The 15,000-nt window shown below is 44.4% G+C and overlaps 1 protein-coding gene across 1 annotated transcript in view; it reads right to left on the bottom strand.

The window, feature by feature from the left end:
- Positions 1 to 15,000, bottom strand: part of csmd2 (CUB and Sushi multiple domains 2) — an 854,766-nt gene that overhangs the window by 77,716 nt on the left and 762,050 nt on the right. The window contains 4 exon segments of the mRNA XM_082961372.1: positions 207 to 316; positions 2,413 to 2,486; positions 6,591 to 6,764; positions 8,794 to 8,967. Coding sequence (XP_082817498.1) covers positions 207 to 316; positions 2,413 to 2,486; positions 6,591 to 6,764; positions 8,794 to 8,967 — 532 coding nt within the window.

Raw genomic sequence — 15,000 nt, 5'->3', positions numbered from 1 at the left:
GTTGGGTAGACAGGTGTGTGTGTGTATATACTAACCTATACATTCAGGTTGGAAGCCATTCCAGGTGAGGTTGGGTAGACAGGTGTGTGTGTGTGTATACTAACCTATACATTCAGGTTGGAAGCCATTCCAGGTGAGGTTGGGTAGACAGGTGTGTGTGTCCCCCGGGGAGCCTCCGGTGAGGTGGGAGCGGTGGGGGGAACCCTATACATTCAGGTTGGAAGCCATTCCAGGTGAGGTTGGGTAGACAGGTGCGTGTTGTGGATCCCTGTAGCAGGTAGCCCTTCCTACAGCTGAACAATACAGTACTGCCGATCTGTAGGTTGGAGACACCTCAGGGTTAGATTCACACATCAGGGTTAGATACACACCTCAGGGACAGATACACACATCAGGGTTAGATACACACCTCAGGGACAGTTACACACATCAGGGTTATGGACAGATACACACGGATAGTATTGTAAAATTCCCCACAGTATGGTAACCTCGTAGCATGCTGTCCCTACTGTCACGTTCTGACCAGTATGAGGGTTATTTTGTTAGTGTAGGCTGGTCAGGACGTGGCAGAGGGTATTTGGTTTATGTGGTTCGAGGTGTGTGTATTATGTAGAGGGTAGTTGATTTATGTATTCCGGGGTTTTTTTGGTCACTGCTCTGTTAGTCTATGTTCTTTCTAGTTAGTCTGTTTCTATGTTTAGTTAATTGGGGTGTGGACTCTCAATTGAAGGCAGGTGTTGTCTAGTTGCCTTTGATTGAGAGTCCTATATATATTAGGGTGTGTTTGTTTGTAATTTGTGGGAGGTTGTCACTTGAATTGCTGTTGTTCGCCGTCAAGTCTGTATTCGTCGTCCATCGTTTTGTTTTGTTTGTAGAAGTGTTTTCATTCAAAAAGTTAATTATGAGCACTCAACCCGCTGCGCCTTGGTCCATTCCTGACGATCGTCGTTACACCTATACATCCCCACAGTAATGTAACCTGGTAGCATGCTGTCCCCTTCACATCCCCACAGTATTATAACCTGGTAGAATGCTGTTCCCACCCATCCCCACAGTATTATAACCTGGTAGCATGCTGTTCCCTAAACATCCCCACAGTATTATAACCTGGTAGCATGCTGTCCCCTTCACATCCCCACAGTATTATAACCTGGTAGAATGCTGTTCCCACCCATCCCCACAGTATTATAACCTGGTAGCATGCTGTTCCCTAAACATCCCCACAGTATTATAACCTGGTAGCATGCTGTTCCCTAAACATCCCCACAGTATTATAACCTGGTAGCATGCTGTTCCCTACACATCCCCACAGTATTATAACCTGGTAGCATGCTGTTCCCTTCACATCCCCACAGTATTATAACCTGGTAGCATGCTGTTCCCTACACATCCCCACAGTATTATAACCTGGTAGCATGCTGTTCCCTAAACATCCCCACAGTATTATAACCTGGTAGCATGCTGTTCCCTACACATCCCCACAGTATTATAACCTGGTAGCATGCTGTCCCCACCCATCCCCACAGTATTATAACCTGGTAGCATGCTGTTCCCGAAACATCCCCACAGTATTATAACCTGGTAGCATGCTGTCCCCACCCATCCCCACAGTATTATAACCTGGTAGCATGCTTTCCCTACACATCCCCACAGTATTATAACCTGGTAGCATGCTGTTCCCTTCACATCCCCACAGTATTATAACCTGGTAGCATGCTGTTCCCTACACATCCCCACAGTATTATAACCTGGTAGCATGCTGTTCCCTACACATCCCCACAGTATTATAACCTGGTAGCATGCTGTTCCCTATACATCTCCACAGTATTATAACCTGGTAGCATGCTGTTCCCTACACATCCCCACAGTATTGTAACCTGGTAGCATGCTGTTCCCTTCACATCCCCACAGTATTATAACCTGGTAGCATGCTGTTCCCTACACATCCCCACAGTATTATAACCTGGTAGCATGCTGTTCCCTAAACATCACACAGTATAGTAACCTGGTAGCATGTACATAGCCAATCTGTAAACAGCCCATCCAACTACCTCATCCCCATACTGTTATTTTTATGTTTTGCTCCTTTCCACCCCAGTATCTCTACTTGCACATTCATCTTCTGCACATCTATCACTCCAGTGTTAATGCTAAATTGTAATTATTTCGCCACTATGGCCTATTTATTGTCTTCCCTCCCTTATCTTACCTCCTTTGCGCACACTGTATACAGACTTTTTTCTATTGTGTTATTGACTGTTTGTTTACTCCATGTGTAACTCTGTGTTGTTGTTTGTGTCACACCGCTATGCTTTATCTTGACCAAGTCGCAGTTGTAAATGAGAACTTGTTCTCAACTAGCCTACCTGGTTAAATAAAGGTGAAATAAATAAATAAATAAATAATTGTAACCTGGTAGCCTTGGGTGTTGTTCTGGTTTCCAAACAAGGGGGTTCCAGGATCTCCACAGGTGGTGTGGCTGGGATCTGAAACGTACACATAGTGTTACAGAGAGGACAACTCCTTCTACATTGCATAGAAACTAATGAGCAAGACACTTGACTTGGTTTGTCAATCTAACGGTCTATCCAAATCTACCAATACATCTTCCTTCTGTAGTCCAAGGGAGCCGTATGTTTCACGTGTCTTAGAGTAGGAGTGCTGATCTAGGATCAGAGGTCTTCCACTGTGATCTACAAGCCAAAAACGGACACTAAATCAGCACTTGTTTTCTGTGAGCCTCTTAATACAATACGTACAGCCACTGGTCTGTGTTGGATTGGTGTAATCACTATGGCCCAGAGACATACTGTACACGGAGTATACCAAACATAAAGAACACCTTCCAAATATTGAGTTGTTCACCCCCCCCCCTCCGCAGAACAGCCTCATTTCGTCGGGATATGGACTCTACAAGGTGTCGAAAGCGTTCCACAGGGATGCTGGCCCCATGTTGACTCCAATGCTTCCCCACAGTTGTGTCAAGTTGGATGGATGTCCTTTGGGTGGTGGACCATTCTTGATACACACGGGGAAACTGTTGAGCGTGAAAAACCCAGCAGCGTTGCAGTTCTTGACACAAACCAGTGCACCTGGGCACCGACTACTGTAACCCAGTTCAAAGGCACGTAGATATTCTGTCTTTACCATTCACCCTCTGAATGGCACACAATCCATGTCTCAAGGCTTAAAAATCCTTCTTTAACTTGTCTCCTCCCTTTCATCTACACTGATTGAAGTGGATTTAACAAGTTACATCAATGAGGGATCATAGCTTTCACCTGGATTCACCTGGTCAGTCTATGTCATGGAAAGAGCAGTTGTTCCTAATGTTTTGTAAACTCAGCGTATATTTACAGAGTTCGACCAAATTTTTAAGAGTGTTGAATATTGTTCTTGTTCTAGACATTCAGTTACGTAACATTGTTTAAATATTCTGCATGTTATGTTGTTGAGGCGTTAACATGCCCGCAACACAATTTAGTGTCGCTCTGTAAATGCTTCATAATGTAGAAACCCAACTTCCTAAATCCAGTACAAGGTTCTGGTACAGGATGGCTGACAGCCTGGTCTGAGATGGTTCCTGAGAGTTAGTAGGACCCATTCTGAGTGCCTGGTCTGAGATGGTAACAGAGAGTTAGTAGGACCCATTCTGAGTGCCTGGTCTGAGATGGTAACTGAGAGTTAGTAGGACCCATTCTGAGTGCCTGGTCTGAGATGGTAACTGAGAGTTAGTAGGACCCATTCTGAGTGCCTGGTCTGAGATGGTAACAGAGAGTTAGTAGGACCCATTCTGAGTGCCTGGTCTGAGATGGTAACAGAGAGTTAGTAGGACCCATTCTGAGTGCCTGGTCTGAGATGGTAACTGAGAGTTAGTAGGACCCATTCTGAGTGCCTGGTCTGAGTTGGTAACTGAGAGTTAGTAGGACCCATTCTGAGTGCCTGGTCTGAGTTGGTAACTGAGAGTTAGTAGGACCCATTCTGAGTGCCTGGTCTGAGATGGTAACTGAGAGTTAGTAGGACCCATTCTGAGTGCCTGGTCTGAGATGGTTCCTGAGAGTTAGTAGGACCCATTCTGAGTGCCTGGTCTGAGTTGGTTCCTGAGAGTTAGTAGGACCCATTCTGAGTGCCTGGTCTGAGATGGTAACTGAGAGTTAGTAGGACCCATTCTGAGTGCCTGGTCTGAGATGGTTCCTGAGAGTTAGTAGGACCCATTCTGAGTGCCTGGTCTGAGATGGTAACTGAGAGTTAGTAGGACCCATTCTGAGTGCCTGGTCTGAGATGGTAACTGAGAGTTAGTAGGACCCATTCTGAGTGCCTGGTCTGAGATGGTTCCTGAGAGTTAGTAGGACCCATTCTGAGTGCCTGGTCTGAGATGGTTCCTGAGAGTTAGTAGGACCCATTCTGAGTGCCTGGTCTGAGATGGTAACTGAGAGTTAGTAGGACCCATTCTGAGTGCCTGGTCTGAGTTGGATCCTGAGAGTTAGTAGGACCCATTCTGAGTGCCTGGTCTGAGTTGGATCCTGATAGGACCCATTCTGAGTGCCTGGTCTGAGTTGGTAACTGAGAGTTAGTAGGACCCATTCTGAGTGCCTGGTCTGAGTTGGTTCCTGAGAGTTAGTAGGACCCATTCTGAGTGCCTGGTCTGAGTTGGTAACTGAGAGTTAGTAGGACCCATTCTGAGTGCCTGGTCTGAGTTGGTAACTGAGAGTTAGTAGGACCCATTCTGAGTGCCTGGTCTGAGTTGGTAACTGAGAGTTAGTAGGACCCATTCTGAGTGCCTGGTCTGAGTTGGTTCCTGAGAGTTAGTAGGACCCATTCTGAGTGCCTGGTCTGAGATGGTAACTGAGAGTTAGTAGGACCCATTCTGAGTGCCTGGTCTGAGATGGTTCCTGAGAGTTAGTAGGACCCATTCTGAGTGCCTGGTCTGAGATGGTTCCTGAGAGTTAGTAGGACCCATTCTGAGTGCCTGGTCTGAGATGGTAACTGAGAGTTAGTAGGACCCATTCTGAGTGCCTGGTCTGAGTTGGATCCTGAGAGTTAGTAGGACCCATTCTGAGTGCCTGGTCTGAGTTGGATCCTGATAGGACCCATTCTGAGTGCCTGGTCTGAGTTGGTAACTGAGAGTTAGTAGGACCCATTCTGAGTGCCTGGTCTGAGTTGGTTCCTGAGAGTTAGTAGGACCCATTCTGAGTGCCTGGTCTGAGTTGGTAACTGAGAGTTAGTAGGACCCATTCTGAGTGCCTGGTCTGAGTTGGTAACTGAGAGTTAGTAGGACCCATTCTGAGTGCCTGGTCTGAGTTGGTAACTGAGAGTTAGTAGGACCCATTCTGAGTGCCTGGTCTGAGTTGGTAACTGAGAGTTAGTAGGACCCATTCTGAGTGCCTGGTCTGAGTTGGTAACTGAGAGTTAGTAGGACCCATTCTGAGTGCCTGGTCTGAGTTGGTAACTGAGAGTTAGTAGGACCCATTCTGAGTGCCTGGTCTGAGTTGGTAACTGAGAGTTAGTAGGACCCATTCTGAGTGCCTGGTCTGAGTTGGTAACTGAGAGTTAGTAGGACCCATTCTGAGTGCCTGGTCTGAGTTGGTAACTGAGAGTTAGTAGGACCCATTCTGAGTGCCTGGTCTGAGTTGGTAACTGAGAGTTAGTAGGACCCATTCTGAGTGCCTGGTCTGAGTTGGTAACTGAGAGTTAGTAGGACCCATTCTGAGTGCCTGGTCTGAGTTGGTAACTGAGAGTTAGTAGGACCCATTCTGAGTGCCTGGTCTGAGATGGTAACTGAGAGTTAGTAGGACCCATTCTGAGTGCCTGGACTGAGATGGTAACTGAGAGTTAGTAGGACCCATTCTGAGTGCCTGGTCTGAGTTGGTAACAGAGAGTTAGTAGGACCCATTCTGAGTGCCTGGTCTGAGTTGGTTCCTGAGAGTTAGTAGGACCCATTCTGAGTGCCTGGTCTGAGTTGGTAACTGAGAGTTAGTAGGACCCATTCTGAGTGCCTGGTCTGAGATGGTAACTGAGAGTTAGTAGGACCCATTCTGAGTGCCTGGTCTGAGTTGGTAACTGAGAGTTAGTAGGACCCATTCTGAGTGCCTGGTCTGAGTTGGTTCCTGAGAGTTAGTAGGACCCATTCTGAGTGCCTGGTCTGAGATGGTAACAGAGAGTTAGTAGGACCCATTCTGAGTGCCTGGTCTGAGATGGTAACAGAGAGTTAGTAGGACCCATTCTGAGTGCCTGGTCTGAGTTGGTTCCTGAGAGTTAGTAGGACCCATTCTGAGTGCCTGGTCTGAGATGGTTCCTGAGAGTTAGTAGGACCCATTCTGAGTGCCTGGTCTGAGTTGGTAACTGAGAGTTAGTAGGACCCATTCTGAGTGCCTGGTCTGAGATGGTTCCTGAGAGTTAGTAGGACCCATTCTGAGTGCCTGGTCTGAGTTGGATCCTGATAGGACCCATTCTGAGTGCCTGGTCTGAGTTGGTTCCTGAGAGTTAGTAGGACCCATTCTGAGTGCCTGGTCTGAGTTGGATCCTGATAGGACCCATTCTGAGTGCCTGGTCTGAGTTGCTTCCTGATAGTTACTAAGACCCATTCTTACCTATGCAGGATGGCTGAGTGCCGCTCCAGATGCCATCATATTGACAGTATCGTCTGGCTGAGCCCACCAACACCAAAGGAGGAGAGCAGGAGAAGGAGACAGAGGAGAGGTAGGTGAACCCTCGGTCCTCCCTTCTCCCCTGGGCCGGGACACCTGGGTCTCCACAGAACACAGCTAGAGGGAGGGATGGGGAGGGGGAGGGGGGGTATGAGGAGCGAGAGAGAAAGAGAAGCTATGTGCTATCATTTGGATGATAACATGAAAAGAATCGAAGCATTTCAACACGTAACAATGCACTGGATATTTTACTTTTATTGTTGTTGTCATTTAGCAGACGCTCTTATGCAGAGCGACTTACAGTAGTGAATGCATAGATTTCATACATTTTTTTTTTCTTCTCCGTACTGCCCCCCCGTGGGAATCGAACCCACAACCCTGGCTTTGCAAACACCATGCTCTACCAACTGAGCCACCGGGAAGACAGGATATCCAATATGACTGCAATGTAGCCATGGGATGTGTCTATGGAAAATATATTGCAGCTTCAACTACCTATACATCAGTGGAATCAAGGAGAGGACCATCTTCCTCATTGAATTTCATTTAATCCTCTTTAGATAAAACTATACTAAATATAATCACGTCACCAAATAATTGATTAAAACACACTGTTTTGTAATGAAGGTCTACAGTAGCCTCAACAGCACTCTGTAGGGTAGCACCACGGTGTAGCCGGAGGACAGCTAGCTTCCGTCCTCCTCTGGGTACATTGACTTCAATACAAAACCTAGGAGGCTCATGGTTCTCACCTCCTTCCATAGACTTACACAGTAATTATGACAACTTCCGGAGGACGTCGTCCAACCGATCAGTGCTCTAGCAGCATGAACTGACATGTTGTCTATCCAATCAAAGGATCAGAGAATGAATCTAGTACTGAAAGCATAAGCTACAGCTAGCTAGCACTGCAGTGTCTACAATATGGTGAGTAGTTGACTCAAAGAGAGAGAAAGACAATAGTTGAACAGTTTTCAACAAATTAATGTATTCCTAAATGAAGTAAGTCGCTCTGGATAAGAGCGTCTGCTAAATGACGTAAATGTAAAAAAAAAATTAAGGTGAAGAAGAAGCAAGAGAGAAATAGAGAGAGGGATTGTCACTTACTTAGGTAGCAAATGCAGCTAGCTAGTTTAGCCTAGTGAAACACCCTGCTCAAACAGAGGGATGCTATGTTAGCTAGCTGGCTATGACAATCCGACACATCACTGGAACTCTTCCAAGTCAAGGTAAGCTTTTGGTTTTAGTAATTTATTACCACCGGGGCCTGCCAGAGTAAGTGCTAAACTGCTTGCTGACTGTACACTGTAATGTTACTGCATGATTGTAGCAGGTTTACTAATGTGTTAGTTCTATTAGATATGTTGACTATAATGTTACTTCCGACTTCAACTGTATGTTGACTAGGACGTTACTTTAGCTAATGTGATGACAACGATATAGGCTGTGTAGCAGGTGTGGCTTGGAAAGGTTTTCCACCTGGTTACGTACAGCTGATGTGTTGTACATTGAAGTCCACAAATGAAGGGACGATGTGAGAAGAGGAGAGCGCGTAGATGGAAGAAGGAATACAACGTGGCTGCTATGAAAGTGACCTGTGTTTACGCGTGATCAGGGGTGTATTCATTCTGATGATTCTGTTGAAAAACATTTCTTAAACAGAAGCTAACAGAACAAAACGGGGATAAACATAACTGAATTTGTCAAATAGAAACTCTCGTTTGCAACTGTTGAACTTATGATTACACCCACCAGCAGCTAGATACAGGCAAGAGTGTGCAAGGCGGTATTGAATGTGTGACTGTCTGTCCAGATCACTGTCAACTCAATACTTTCTCCCGACCTGTGTGCACCTACATTGTAAAATGTCATTCATAGTCATAGTCTAGGTTGTAACAACCTCATGATGGGTACAGGGACAACTAGAGTATCATGTAGTAGCCTGAACCTCTCTATGTTACATTGAACTGGGTGAATGGAATATGAATGACATTCATCCAATATGCTGTAATAGAAATAAGACAATGCTCATTATTGAAAAAAGATTGCCCGTCCCTTCATCTGAAACGGCATTGACCACCACTGCTATTCATGGCATGTCCTCACAGCTAGTTGAAGCTCAGGTCTACTTCAGCGGGTTACTTACGGAAACACTGAGGTTTCTCTCCATTCCAGGTGCCGTTTCCCTGGCAGGTGATCATGGTGGGCAGGGAGAGCTGGTAACCCTGGTTACAGGCATAACTAACGCTGTTGCCCCAGGTGAAGTCTGTTCCAACCACCTGACCGTTAGGGATGGGAGGAGGGGCCGTACACACAATAGCTGGAGAGAGAGAAAGAGAAGAGATGAGATCATTTTTCAGAATGTGTTTTTACAAAAATATAGATTAAGAGTTGGATAAAGTTGAATTTCTTTACAAGGACATTTACAGAATACTACCCTCCATAACATAACCTTCACTCCAAATCAAAACTCCAAACCTAAGACCTGATTTTGGACAAAGGTTTATGGAAAGATTTTTTATTGCCAAGGACGATACAGCTAATACTCTGGTAAAACAAAAGTCCAGCAAAGGAAGCACAACAGAAACTGGAAAATACCATCCAACCTGGAAATGTGTGAGAAATGTTTAGTCTGAAGTTACTTTTTAAAGCCAATAAGAAAACGACATTACAATGATATATTTGACTTTATAAGGACTGAATGCTAAGTTAAGGCTACCAAGCTTGCTAGGACAGAACAGATCTGGCTGCAACTTCAATTAGCACTGAGGTGTGAAGTGAGAGGTGTCAAAGCCCTTGAGCCCAACAAAGGCAGGAGAGTTTCACAGCCTCCCCCACCCAGAGGCTTTTGAAGCTGCCTGGTCCATGTCTTCCCCCTGTGCAGAGGTCTTCACAATACAATACCCCTCGGATGCAAACAATGAAAATGCACGGAATGAGTACTAATAGATAATCCAGAGACACTTTTTGCTAACTGCTACAAAATGGGAACATAGGCAACATAATCTTCCATACAGACCATCGTTTGGCATGGCGCAGTGATATATTAACACACTACCCCTCTTTTGGGGGGGGGGGGGTGTTAGCGATGGGTGGAAACTGAAGAGTGTCATGTCAACCTGTACAAGCTAATGTCAACCTCTACAAGCTAATGTCAACCTGTACAAGCTAACGTCAACCTGTACAAGCTAACGTCAACCTGTACAAGCTAACGTCAACCTCTACAAGCTAATGTCAACCTGTACAAGCTAATGTCAACCTCTACAAGCTAATGTCAACCTCTACAAGCTAATGTCAACCTCTACAAGCTAATGTCAACCTCTACAAGCTAATGTCAACCTCTACAAGCTAATGTCAACCTCTACAAGCTAATGTCAACAACTACAAGCTAATGTCAACCTCTACAAGCTAACGTCAATGGGTGGAAACTCAAGAGTGTCATGTCAACCTGTACAAGCTAATGTCAACCTGTACAAGCTAATGTCAACCTCTACAAGCTAATGTCAACCTCTACAATTTGTAAGTCGCTCTGGATAAGAGCGTCTGCTAAATGACTTAAATGTAAAATGTAAATGTACAAGCTAATGTCAACCTGTAAAAGTCTGGAACAATATTGGTACAGGGCAACCCCAAACAGTTTTTTTAGACTTTCACAGAATCAAAGAGGGAGCGCAGCAGGAGAAGCTCTCTCGATGAAGACTCCCCCCACCCATAGCGAGCCAGACCAGACCTCCTCATTACACAACCCCACAGATGAGCAACCCGAAGCGGAAAGTCAACCACCTAGCACAGAGCACTACATCCTTCACTGAAATTAAGGATACATTCACCCAGCTGCAGGGAAGGCATGTGAAGCTGGAAAAGCAGGTGAACACACTCCAGTCAGCACAAACCCAGACAATAGTCCTGCTCAACAAAACCCCTTCAACCAGACCCAGAGAGCTGGAGGTGGAGAGAGACATGTCTGCACTCTGGACTGTGGTGAGACAACTTCAACAGGAGAAAGAGCAGGAGCGGGAGAAGAACACTCGAGGAGAAGGTGAGAACGATGATGTGTGACAGAGAACAAGCCATTAGAGAGCTGGCCACTCCCGCAGAGAAGCCAGCAGAACAGTCCACCTCAGACCCAGATCATAGCCTCGACATCACAGCAGAACAGTTCATCCCAGACCCTGACCATAGCCTCAACATCACAGCAGAACAGTCCACCTCAGACCCAGACCATAGCCTCGACATCACAGCAGAACAGTCCATCCCAGACCATGACCATAGCCTCAACATCACAGCAGAACAGACAAATGAAGAACCACAAGCCCAGGGGACCACACCCCCACTGAGCCCCCCCCCCCCCCCATACCCACAGAGGACATACACAGGCCACTCCTTATGGACTGAAACGAGAAATATATACAATAACATTTACTTTTTCTCAAACACAGTGTCTAAACTCTGGTGTCCAAACACCCAGCACGCCCTAGAACTGCTGTCTGAGGACCAACCAGCCACATAGTAATACACACAGGCACAAACAACCTGAGAGCACAGCACTCAAGGGAGTGATTGAAAAAGCTTCATTTTACTTTTGAAAAGTTTGGGGACACTTAGAAATAACCTTGTTTTCCATGAAAACATACATGAAATGAGTTGCAAAATGAATAGGAACAAGGTTATAAATGATGATATTTAATTGAAAAAAATAATTGGGTCCTTCAAAACTTTGCTTTCGTCAAAGAATCCTCCATTTGCAGCTATTACAGCCTTGCAGACCATTGTAGTTGTCAATTTGTTGAGGTAATCTGAAGAGATTTCATCCCATGCTTCCTGAAGACCCTCCTATAAATTGGATTGGCTTGATGGGCATTTCTTACCTACCATACGGTCAAGCTGCTCCCACAACAGCTCAATAGGGTTGAGATCTGGTGACTGTGCTGGCCACTCCATTATAGACAGAATACCAGCTGACTGCTTCTTCCCTAAATAGCTCTAGCATAGTTTGGAGGTGTGCTTTGGGTCATTGTCCTCTTGTAGGAGGAAATTGGCTTCAATTAAGCTCCGTCCACAGGGTACGGCATGGCATTGCAAAATAGAGTGATAGCCTTCCTTCTTCAAGATCCCTTTTACTCTGTACAAATCTCCCACTTTACCACCACCAACAGCAGCCCCCAGACCATCACATTGCCTCCACCATGATGACAGATGACGTCAAGCACTCCTCCAGCATCTTTTCATTTTTTTCTGCGTTTCAAGAATGTTCTTCTTTTTGATCCAAACACCTCAAACTTAGATTAGTTTGTCCATAAAACTTTTTCCCAATCTTCCTCTGTCCAGTGTCTGTGTTCTTTTGCTCATCTTAATCTTTTCTTTTTATTGGCCAGTCTGAGATAGGGCTTTTTCTTTGCAACTCTGCCTAGAAGGCCAGCATCCCGGAGTCGCATCTTCTCTGTTGGCATTGAGACTGGTGTTTTGCGGGTACTATTTAATGAAGCTGCCAGGTGAGGACGTGTGAGGCGTCTGTTTCTCAAACTAGACACTCTAATGTACTTGTCCTCTTGCTCAGTTGTGCACCGGGGCCTCCCACTCCTCTTTCTATTCTGGTTAGAGCCAGTTTGAGCTGTTCTGTGAAGGGAGTGGTACACAGCATTGTACAAGATCTTCCGTTTCTTGGCAATTTCTCACATGGAATAGCCTTCATTTCTCAGAACAAGAATAGACTGACAAGTTTCAGAAGGAAGTTCTTTGTTTCTGGCCATTTTGAGCCTGTAATCGAACCCACAAATGCTGATGCTCCAGATACTCAACTAGTCTAAAGAAGGCCAGTTTTATTGCTTCTTTAATCGGAACAACAGTTTTCAGCTGTGCTAACATAATTGCAAAAGGGTTTTATAATGATCAATTAGCCTTTTAAAATGATAAACTTGGATTAGCTAACACAACGTGCCATTGGAACACAGGAGTGATGGTTGCTGATAATGGGCCTCTGTACGCCTATGTAGATATTCCATAAAAAACCTGCCGTTTCCAGCTACAATAGTCATTTACAACATTAACAATGTCTACACTGTATTTCTGATCAATCTTATGTTATTTTAATGGACAAAAAAATTTGCTTTTCTTTCAAAAACAAGGACATTTCTAAGTGACCCCAAACTTTTGAACGCTAGTATCGTTAATAATGTCACTAGCTAGCTACTGGCTGCTAGGCAACTCTATCAATTCTATATATTTAACCTTTATTTAACTAGGCAAGTCAGTTAAGACTAACCCTAATTGTGTGCCGCCCTATGGGACTCTCAATCACAGCCGGTTGTGATACTGCCTGGAATCAAACCAGGGTCTGTAGTGACGCCTATAGCTCGTGAGCCAATATATAGATATATATTTAAACATTTTTTGGGAGGGGGATTGGAAATGATGCAGACAATTACTTTTCTATCTGCTATATTAAAGCTGATCTACTCCCAAACCAAAAAAAACATTGAAGGAAATCTATTGCCCAACAACATATACAATCCCTCCTGGACAACATGTTTTGCTGCAATAGTGAAGGTGTAAACTTAGCAGTAAATTTAAACTCTTCAACATTATCCTGACATCATTTGGAACCAATGCCTGATCACCTCCTCCCACAAAAGTAATTAGCGTAGAATATGCGTCAACAACAATGTCAGAAATAATCCTCTGCAGTATCATCAACAGCAGACTCCAACATGTTCCTCAGTAAAAAAAACAATGTCCTGAGCAAATGTCAAATGGGCTTCTTACCAAAATACTGTACAAACAGACAACCTTATAGAAAAGCAAAGTCTTCTCATACTTTGTTGATTTAAAAAGCTTTTGACTTTTTTGATAGTCTGCTATATAAATTGATGGATGGTGGTGTTGGGAGGAAACCCTATGACATTATATGACATTATAAAATCAATGTACACAAACAACAAATGTGCACTTATAATTGGCAATTAACACACATATTCTTTTCCCTTTGTGGTAAAAGAAGCAGCTTGAGCCCCACCCTCTTCAACAGACAGTATTCAGTATATGAATGAATATGAATGAATTTATGAGGGCACTAGAACAACCTGCAGAACCCTATTGGACTCAGTTTGCTGATGATATAGTGATTCTGTCACCGACCAAGAAGGGACCTAGATATTCTACACAGACTCTCAGTGCCCTAGAGCACTCAAGGAATTACACCTTCCTCGGCAACATCACATGTAACTTCCACAAGGCTGTGAACGATCTGAGAGACAAGGCAAGGAGGGCCTTCTATTCCATCAAAAGGAACATAAATAATGGTGTTCCAAAAAAATAAGGAATACAATTTCCATCTAGACACGGTTGCCCTAGAGCACACAAACAACGATACATACATCAGCGCCACAGGTAACTTCCACAAAGCTGTGAACGATCTGAGAGACGAGGCAAGGAGGGCAATGTATGCCATCAAAAGGAACATGAAATTCGACATACCAATTAGGATCTGGCTAAAAATACTTGAATCAGTTATAGAACCCATTGCCCTTTATGGTTGTGAGGTCTGGGGTCCGCTCACCAACCAAGAATTCACAAAATGGGACAAACACCAAATTGAGACTCTGCATGCAGAATTCTGCAAAAACATGCACAAAAACTATCCTCTGTGTACAACGTAAAACCCTAAAGAATGCATAGAGAGCAGAATTAGGTCGATACCTGTTAATTATCAAAATCCAGACAAGAGACGTTAAATTCCACAACCACCTAAAAGGAAGCGATTCCCAAACCTTCCATAACAAATCCCTCACCTACAGAGAGATGAACCTGGAGAAGAGTCCCCTAAGTAAGCTGGTCCTGTGGCTCTGTTCACAAATACAAACAGACCCCACAGAGCCCCAGGACAGCAACACAATTAGACACAACCAAATCATGAGAAAGCAAAAAGATAAATATTTGACACAGTGGAAAGCATCAACCAAAAAACAGAAAACTAGAATGCTATTTGGCCCTAAACAGAGAGAACACAGTGACAGAATACCTGACAACTGGGACTGAACCCAAAATTAAGAAAATCCTTGACTATGTACAGAATCAGTGAGCATAGCCTTGCTATTGAGAAAGGCCACCGTAGGCATACCTGGTTCTCAAGAGAAGACAGGCTATGTGCACACTACCCACAAAATGAGGTGGAAACTGAGCTGCACTTCCTAATCTCCTGCCAAATGTACAGTGCCTTGCAAAAGTATTCATCCCTCTTGGCGTTTTTCCTATTTTGTTGCATTACAACCTGTAATTTAAATTGATTTTTATTTGGATTTCATGTAATGGACATACACAAAATAGTCCAAATTGGTGAAGTGAAATGGAAAGAATT

Source organism: Salmo salar, chromosome 14, assembly GCF_965601325.2.
Source record: "Salmo salar chromosome 14, fSalSal1, whole genome shotgun sequence".
In the NCBI taxonomy this organism is placed as follows: Eukaryota; Metazoa; Chordata; class Actinopteri; order Salmoniformes; family Salmonidae; genus Salmo; species Salmo salar.
This window is presented reverse-complemented; position numbering and strand designations above follow the sequence as displayed.